The following is a 9,763-nucleotide window of genomic DNA, read 5'->3' as shown; positions in this document are numbered from 1 at the left end:
ATGACCCAAGCATTATCAGGTACATCATCTAGTGGAAATACATGCTGAAGCATTTAATTTTAATTTGATGTTCTCATTAAGATAAAAATTTTTTTAGTGCAGTTTAAGTTTTTTTTTGTTTTTAAAGAATGAAGTTAAGAACATTATTATAAAATTTAAATATGATTATTAAAAGAATTTACTCAGGATAATGCTTGAACAAGTTTAATGGTTCTTTTTCATAATTTAATAAATTGGCTGTAAATTGGTTAATTAACTTTTAAATAATATATAAAACAAAAATTTTTAAACTAAATGTACATTTATATCTTCAGATATTAAAAAAATATCAAATATGGCATCTTTTGACATCTTCAAATATAAATGTTACAAAAATTATCACAATTTTTCTAATTAAGAAAGGTGTATAAAATGATATATCAAATGTAAAACAGATTTAACAGATTTTTTTGAGTAATTTTAATCCAATTGTTATTTTTTTTTGATCAGAAGAATAAAAGGTCTGAATTTGTCTTATGTATTTAATCAAAAAATAATAATTGTAGTACAAAAAAATCTGACTGAGTTTAGTTTATATTTTTAAAAGAGTACTGTGATTATAGATTATCAAAAAGGCATTAATTTTGATAGAAGGAAATAAATTATAAATTTCAAAAATTAATGTGTAAAAACTATTGTTGATGTTTAGAGGATATACTTTATATTTAACAAAAGTAGTATGTATTACAATTAAAATTACTGTTATGAAGAATGTTTTAGCTTAGTTTGATTTCAAAATGAATGTGAAATCCGGAAGTTTTGTCGGCTATTTGTCGCTCAATTGTCCTGTATTTGATTAAAATCTAATTAAATAAGTGGAACCTAACGAAAAAAAACTTTTCGTTTATGTTCGACATAAACATCCGTTCAATTCGAAACTAATCCCACATTCCAACGTTAAAGTTTATAGTTAACATGGGCCCGGGAACAACTCTGACCCATCTGCATACCTTTTACCTCACAACAATTGGTCACATGACCATTCTCCCACGCCGAACTTATAAAAACCCCTTCCTTCCCCTTCTCGGGGGAGTCGTTCATTCGCCGTCACTTGTACAACTGTGTCCTATTTATATACTGTGTCCTTTACGATATTGTGTCCGGAAGGAGAATTATTATCCTAATAATTATTATCCTAAAGAGTTATTATCCTAATTAATACCACATCGTTGGATATCACAACCTTTTTCCTTAAAAATCAGTCAAGACGTAAAGAGGTATGGACCTTATTTTTGTGAACTCTCTCTCGGTCCTTCGCGATTCAGGGATTCAGATTTTCCCTTTTGAAATTGGTTATTGTAATCTCTATGTAGCTAATAAATCGTTGTTATCCTGTTAAAGTGGTGTCATCTTTACTCGTATATCGCCGGTCATCTTACCGACGCACTCCTCCCTCCTCCACTCGACCCGAAACATTTAATCCCGTTACTGCGGGAACGGTAAATTTTTAATCAATCCTGACCAGCGAGAAGGGTTTAACGACCTGTTGCCGGATCGGGAGACCTACATCCTCCCCGGCGGTTCACATGAAATTGTATAAATTATTATACAGTGAAGAGGTCTTATAATCCAAGATTTTGTTTTGTTTTGTAATCATTCTAAATGTTAAAGTATAATTATCTAAAATTCAAATTAGATTATTTGTAGATATTTAATATATTTTTCTTACAGTTGGCAATTTTTTGTACAAAAGTATAAAAATTAATGTATTTTTCACTAATTTAGATAGTACAAATCAAGAATATTTTGCCAGACCAATGGGTGTTTTAGTTGAAGCAGTGCAAGGAAATCAGAAAACTCAAACAACAATCAGTGCAACAAATTCTGTGGTGAATGGTCCTACTCATCCATTGTCTATGAGCATTTTAGATTCTCTTACTGTGCATACTAAAATGAGGTATGTCATTACATTATTATTATAAAATTAAAAATTTATTTTTAAAAATATTTTTATTTTCAGTCTCATTCATAATATTGTAACACACGTAATGAAATTAGGACAGACTAAAACATCTCTTTCTCTTGCTCCTGCTCTTGTTGAAACATACAGTAGATTACTTGTTTACAATGAAATTGAATCACTTGGAATTAAAGGATTTATAAGTTAGTGAAATATTTTTTTTATCCTTCCATGTAATGTTGCTTATTAAATTTAAATTTATTAACTCTACATTTATACAATTTAATTATTTTTAGTTATAATGTAAATTTATTTATTTTTTTGTAAAATATGACTCATAATAAAGTATTTCCATGAGTATGAAAGAAAAACATTATATAATTTATATAAAGTACTAGCTGCAAGGACCCGCTTTGCTGGGTTTTTATTTGTATGTAATATAGTTTTTTTTNACAATTAACTGGCGTATAAGACTCACCCCATTTTCAGACAGTATTTTTCGGTGGAAAAGTGCATCTTATACGTCATAAAATACTACATATATTAAATAAACTGATTTTATTTTCTAATTAATAAAATTTTATTGTTGTTTTAAGGCGTGAAGGGATGTCCTCCTGTTCGTAAACCAGATAATTCTTCCCTCATCATAGAAGATATTCAAGATGTTTACAAGTTTGGAGAATTCATCAGATTTTCTTGTCCAGCATCTGAGAAACTTGATATTGAATTGGAATTAATTACGTGCCTGGATAACGGTTGGTCTGACAGTCGAGTGCCAAAATGTCTTCCTTCAAATCCCTGAATCCACGCCAAAATAAGGTAATCGGGCCTCCAGTCGCTAATCTTTCCATATCTGGTTTCGGTTTACATCGATCTAACTCCGTTCTCGTAATTAAGGAAGGACGGACGAACAAACGAACAGAGGGACGTTATTGGGAATACATAAGTCTGTAATTGGAAAATTACAGCTTAATAACGAATTTAAAGTGTTATTGTGATGTATGAGTATGAATAAAATAATATTATAACATACGAAGTCCGTTAAATCGAAGTTTTACTGTACCAATAATTATTATACATTGCATAATCAAGTATTTAGACTTTTCAATTTCTTCAATAATTGAATGACATTGCATTATTGAGAAAATTGAAGAAGTTCTTGCCTCGAGAAGTTCATCTCTTTCCATTATTAAAGAGATTTATTCCATGAATTCTCAATTTGATTTTCCTAGTCAACAACATTCAAATTGATGGTCTCAGAAAGATGTCCTACCCAACTCTTTCTTAGAAATTTTGATTGGATATAACAGAAAGAAATCTCCAAACTATGGCATTATCGTAAGATGAAGGCTCCATATTGTTATATGAGAATTTAATTCAATTTTGTGATTATATTTCCCACTCCAAATTAAAATGGGGCAAAAGATATCCTTCCTCGTTTCTAAGAATCAATCGTGTCCTTTCAGAGTCTACACTTGCATATCCTCAAATCTTGTAACTCAGATTTCATCCAATTCTAATGAAGATAAAAGTCTGAAACTTTGAAAACATACACAATGCATTTTAAAGATGTTTTAGGTGGTAGCCCACCCCTCCATACTCTTCACTCCAAAACTGATAAACATAATAAAATGTAAAATTTAACCATAATGTGTGTGTGAATGCACTGTATAGTATGGTGAGGGTGGAGCTCTCACCATACCATACCCCAAAAATACGACCAATAAAAGCATTTTATTTTAAATTTTTAAAAAAATATATTTTGTTAAAGCTTAACAGTAACTTTTATGATTTAATTTCCACAGTTTAATTTGTTTTTAAAAAAGTCTGCTTTTAATTTATTTCACAAACATCAAGAAATAGAATATATATGCAATATTTCATGTATATACAGTATCTCCATTAATGGACACTCCTGAATAGCAGACACCTCTACTTAACGAATATTTTTACAATCTTTAGACTCTTCAAATAGGATGTCTATTACATTTACCCATAAATAGTGGACACTCTAAATAACAGATTCTGTCATCCATAACCAACCTTACAAAAATAGTGTCTCCATTTAATATTCTGAAAGAATTAATTACGTATGAAATATTTTAAAATGAAAACAAAGAATCAGTTCAAATACTCTTGCAGATGACAAATTTTGACTGTAGGCTCAAATGAGGACAGACTTAAAATAGGAATAGGTGAGGTGGGCAGGTTGTAAAAAACTGAACAATACTATTTATCTGTTAGAGAAGATTAATTAAATTGTCAATCTCCACTTATTGTCATAAATGTTAATACAGTAATACCTCGACTTACACTACCCCGACTTACGCAAACTTGGAGTTACACGATTTTCAAATCTCATTGATTTGTCTTTTGTTTGAGCACCATGCAACTCTTGATTACTCACTCCCCCACACTATTGTTCAGCTTACATGTTCGGACGTATCACGCGGAATCGACACATAGCTACAATTTATTTTATGTTATTTATTTCTGTGTTTGTTATATTTATGGAGACTTGAGAGAGACTATGTGGTGATTTCTTGTAACCATGAACAAATCAAATGACGAGATAAGATTAACGAGAACATTTATTAGCTTACATACATCCGACTTGGATTTTACGCAAATTGCGAAATTATACCCCAACTTACGCGAATTTGACTTACGTGGTTATCGTTCGGTCCCACCTATCGCGTAAGTTCAGGGTATTACTGTATTAAACTTCTGTGATATTGTTGGAATTAGGTTGATATTAAGAAACCATAAATTTCTCCATTCATTTGACAAGAACTGTAGTAATGTAGTAATGAAAAGAAACTTAAAACAGTTACTACAACAGTGTTTATGTAGTGAAAGTTCAAAGGTTGAATGATGAAGACGATTTGTGGCAGTTTTAAAGTGTAGGAAGATATTTGATATTCTCTCATTTATGATGTCATAGTAACTTTGTGGTGGCTTGAGTGTAATTTTAATTATTGTCGTTTATTGAAAAAGGAAAATGTTCAAAAAATTACATCTATTTGATAACTACAAATCACTATGTTGAATTTTGTTAGCTACTTAGATCATAAATGATGTTATAAATGGAATAATACTAAATACATTTCAGGCCTACCAGTGGCTAAGCAGTTTCGTTCCCTGAACATTGGGAGTTTGGTTATGGGTTTGTGCCTTGCCAGGATGGGTTGGCCTTGTGGAGTTTTCCAGGTTTTCTCCACCTCTGTAACACCTGAATAGGGGCCAGTTACCTTTAAAAAGACCTCCTGGAAGGCAGATCGCCCTAGTGTTGCATTGCTGTAATTTAATAAACAAACAAACACATCAAATACATTTCAAATTCTTTGAAGTGACTAGTAAATCACCTTTTAACTTGACATTCAAACACTCACCACCAAATTGACCTTCATCTGCCTTTCTGTTTATAGCAACAGTTTCGTATTTATTTTTTGTTACTTCAATCGACACTAGTGCCCAAAAGTAGAGCTATCCTTGACATATGTTTTAAAAATGAAACCTCTATTTTGTTCACCACCTACTACATAATTAATATAGTGATAGTTGAAAAGAGCACAAAAAAAAGAGTCAGAATACTCAATGAACTCAAACAAATTTTATTTTAAATCTGATTTACAAAAGAAAAAATAAAGGTTTTATATTTTACACTGTGACAAAAGTAGCGCTACCAAACGAAGTATGCAGATTTGTCCAGTATTTTTAGGACAAAATATTAGTATTTTGTGGCTTAACAGAGCTTCTGATCACTGCATCACATCTATGTTCCATTGAATCAACTAACAAGGGAACTGTCGGAGTGTCTTCTAATAAATTTTAATAAAATTTAGTTAATAACTATGTTAAAAGTATACAAACTCTATTTTAAATTTGTAGCATTCATTAAAAGTGTTGATCAGAGTTATTAGCAATCAAATGTTGCACTACTTTATAGTAGTTTAACACAGTTATGCAAATTTTTAGAAGTGAAAGGGTCGCGGAGGAAGACGGCAATATTACATTTAGAATAAATTCTGGAATTTTCAAAAATGGTTGAAGAATTAATAAAATTTTGTATACTTTTAACATAATTATTAACTAAATTTTATTAATTCTTCTCCTATTTTTGAAAATTCCAGAATTTATTCTAAATGTAATATCGCCGTCTTCCTCCGCGACCCTTTCACTTCTAAAAATTTGCATAACTGTGTTAAACTACTATAAAGTAGTGCAACATTTGATTGCTAATAACTCTGATCAACACTTTTAGTGAATGCTACAAATTTAAAATAGAGTTTGTATACTTTTAACTTAGTTATTAACTAAATTTTATTAAAATTTATTAGAAGACACTCCGACAGTTCCCTTGTAAGTTGTAAAGCAGGGATTTGGGAGTCTCATACTATGCTTTTTGAATGGTAGACCACAATTCATCTAGATTCGAATATGTATGCTGGAGTATATGGCACTCAACTTCATCCCAAAGATTCTCTATGGGGTTGAGGTCTGGCGATTGGGCTGGCCATATCATAAGATTCACTCTTTTCTGTTAAAACCATTGCTTTACCAAATTTGCTGGGTGTTGTGGGTCATTGTTTTGTTGGAAGATCCATTTCCTTGGCATTAGACGACGTGCATGAGGAAGCATTTGATTCTGCAATATGTCTTGATAAACGGTTTGATCCATTATTCCATTAATTCTATGAATTGGACCATTTCCCTTTGCAGAGAAACATCCCCATACCATTATGCCGCCACCACCATGATTTATTATAGGAACTATGTATTTTGAGTCATATCTCATGTTGACTGGTTGTCTGACACTGTATACCAGGGATGGCCAACACGTAGACCGCGGTCGACCAGTTGACCGCAAAGGTTTTGAAAGTAGCCCATGAAGCTAAAGTTGAACAATTTGCTTTCACTTAAATTAATGTTTAAAAATCTTAATTTGATAATTTATTCTTACAATAATGGACTGTCTGTGCAACGTACCCATACTGTTTGTATTTATCCCAATGAACAATGCAAATGAATGTTAATGCATGCGCATATAAAAATCCTAAAATTGTTTGCCCATATTCATAGTCGCCCGCAGACTATATTTTACCAAAAAAGTAGCCCCTAAAGGATAAAAGTTTGGTCACACCTGCCGTATACCATCACTAGAGAAGATATTGAATTTAGATTCATCACTCCATAACACCTTGGACCATTTTTATTTAGTCCAAGTGATGTGTTCATGTGCAAACTCTAATCTCAACTTTTTGCTTTTTGCAGAGGTGAGTGGTTTCTTTGCTGGTCATCTCCCATGTAATCTACAACTAGTCAAATGTCTTCTACAGTTCTTAAGCTTATATCTGGGTTACCCACTTTACATTTAATATGTGAAGCAGTCAGACAAGGGTTGGCTGCACTCATATGCCTGACAAATGATCCAACTGTGGTGTTGTTTTTCATGGTCTACATGACTTTTTGGCAGAAACAATGGTCCCATATATTTGAAACACTTCATCACTTTTGTGACAACAGTTTTATGCACATTAAAGTTTTTACCAATTTCAGTAAAGGTCTTTTTTTTTACTTCAAACACATATCTACCATTCTTTGTTTGATATCATTTTATAACTGTATTCCTTCAGACAACCTGTAAGTTGTCTAGACAACTTATAATTCAATGGAATGTAGATGTGATGCAATGATCAGAAGCTCTGGTTACGCCACAAAATACTAATATTTTGTCCTAAAAATACTGGACAAATCTGCATAATTCCTTTGGTAGCTCTACTTTTGTCACAGTATAAAATATAAAAACTTTGTTTTTTCTTTTGTAAATCAGATTTAAAATAAAATTTGTTTGAGTTAATTGAGTATTATATATATAAATATATATATACTGGTATATATATATATTTTAATTATATATGTTATGTATACTTTTTGGTATATTTACATTCTTAACAGAAATTGACGTTTTCGTAATCCATCGTATTCTTCATGATGTGATGACTGTGTTAAAATACAGTATAACCACTAGCATATACCTCCTAATAGAGGACATCTGTAAATTTTCCTGTCCAAGTTTCTTCTCAAAGTTGTTTAATTTTTTTTTGGTAGTAGTTTTATCATTATATCATCTTTGATTTCCTCTATACAGCAATAGCTGAGGTCTAAAATTTTTGTGGCAGAATTACAATTTAATAAAGTAAAAATTACATTACAGATGGATACTAGCCCTATCTTCATTGCTTGCATGTCCAATCACCATGAACAACTATTTTTCATTGCAGAGATACTACTTTAAATATGATACCTCTTTGTAAAAATTCAGCCTTTTCACAAAGAAGTATTATACGAGGGCTGTTCGGAAAGTTCGCGGCCTCAAATAGAACAACAAACAAAATAATGTTAAAACTTTTTTTATTTTTCAATGTAGTCTCCTTTGTTAGCAATGCACTTATTCCAGCGATGTTCTAGCTTTTTTATGCCATTACAATAGGTCGATTTGTCAAGGTGTGCAAAATACTCGTTTACTTTAGAGATGACTTTGTCATTTGAGTGAAATCTCTTTCGAACCAAGAATTATTTTAAATTTGGAAAAAGGTGGAAGTCACTGGGGGCCAAATCAGGCGAGTACGGTGGATGTGGAACTAATTGGAAGTTAAGTTCGTTCATCTTTTGTTCAGTGATTCTGGCATTATCGTGGTGAAACAGAACCTTCTTCTTCAAGTGTGGCCTCTTTTCTTCGATTTCTTTCTTCAGTTTTTCCAAAAGTATACAGTAATAGACAGCATTGATGGTCTTTCCTCTTTCTAGGTAGTCAATAAAGATGATGCCTTTAGCATCCCAAAAAAACCGAGGACATCACTTTCCCCGCTGATGGAACTGTTTTTTTGTCTTCTTTGGTGGTGGCGAACTGTGGTGTTTCCATTGCTTCGACTGTTCTTTTGTTTCAAAAGTGTAGTAATGGATCCACGTTTCGTCAGTAGTCACAAACCGACGCAAGAAATCCCGTGGGTTTTTCTTATAGAAGTCCAAACACTCCTTTGACATCAAAGTGCGAACACGTCTTTGCTCAGCGATCAGCAGATGCGGCACCCAACTTGCTGAGACCTTCGTCATACCCAAATTTTCGGTTAGGATGTGGTGCACTCGGTCGACAGAGATGCCTGTTGTCTCAGCTATCTCACGCGTTTTGAAACGGCGATCTGCTAACACCAAATCGTAAACTTTGTCGATATTTTTTCAGTGACAGCAGTTGACGGCCGTCCGCTGCGAGGGTCATGTTTCACACTCTCTCTGCCAGATTTAAAAAGGGCTGTCCATTTTTTCACAGTGGTGTACGAAGGAGCAGACTCTCCCAAAACTTCATCCATGTCAGCTTTGATTTGAGATGCGGTCAACCCTTTTTTCGTCAGGTATTTTATGACCGCACGAGTCTCCATCGTCTCCATTTTTGACAAAGCATGTGCACATTGACTATCTGCTAAGCTGTCGTGGCAAAACTTTATGACAAATCAAGCGGAAATTGGTATCGTATCTTTAGCAAGGATGACTGAATTATTCCCGCCAAAAATTAAAATGATCGCAGCGCCGCATATAGACAAGGCCGCAAACTTTTCGAACAGCCCTCGTATTTTTAATTGTGTTGAATTATCACCTGTGGACATTTTAGACTGTTTTACATATTTGTGCAGAGGCATAGCCTCTAATGAAAGGGGTTATAATGAAAAATAGTTGTTCATGGTGATTGGACATGCAAGCAATGAAGATAGGGCTAGTATCCATCTGTAATATAATTTTTACTTTATTAAATCAAAAAATTTTTTG

At 32.6% G+C, this 9,763-nt stretch overlaps 1 protein-coding gene across 1 annotated transcript in view; it reads left to right on the top strand.

Moving 5' to 3' along the window:
- LOC111624235 (mediator of RNA polymerase II transcription subunit 23-like) overlaps nt 1–9,763 on the top strand; it is a 92,324-nt gene continuing 82,561 nt past the window's right edge. The window contains exons 1-3 of the mRNA XM_023367050.1: nt 1–19; nt 1,765–1,936; nt 2,000–2,142. Coding sequence (XP_023222818.1) covers nt 1–19; nt 1,765–1,936; nt 2,000–2,142 — 334 coding nt within the window. The remainder of the gene's footprint in view (nt 20–1,764; nt 1,937–1,999; nt 2,143–9,763) is intronic.

Source organism: Centruroides sculpturatus, unplaced genomic scaffold (genome assembly GCF_000671375.1).
Source record: "Centruroides sculpturatus isolate CEXI.00-Female unplaced genomic scaffold, Cexi_2.0 scaffold61, whole genome shotgun sequence".
NCBI lineage: Eukaryota > Metazoa > Arthropoda > Arachnida > Scorpiones > Buthidae > Centruroides > Centruroides sculpturatus.
The sequence above is the reverse complement of the archived record's forward strand: the minus strand, read 5'-3'. Positions and strand labels throughout refer to the sequence as shown.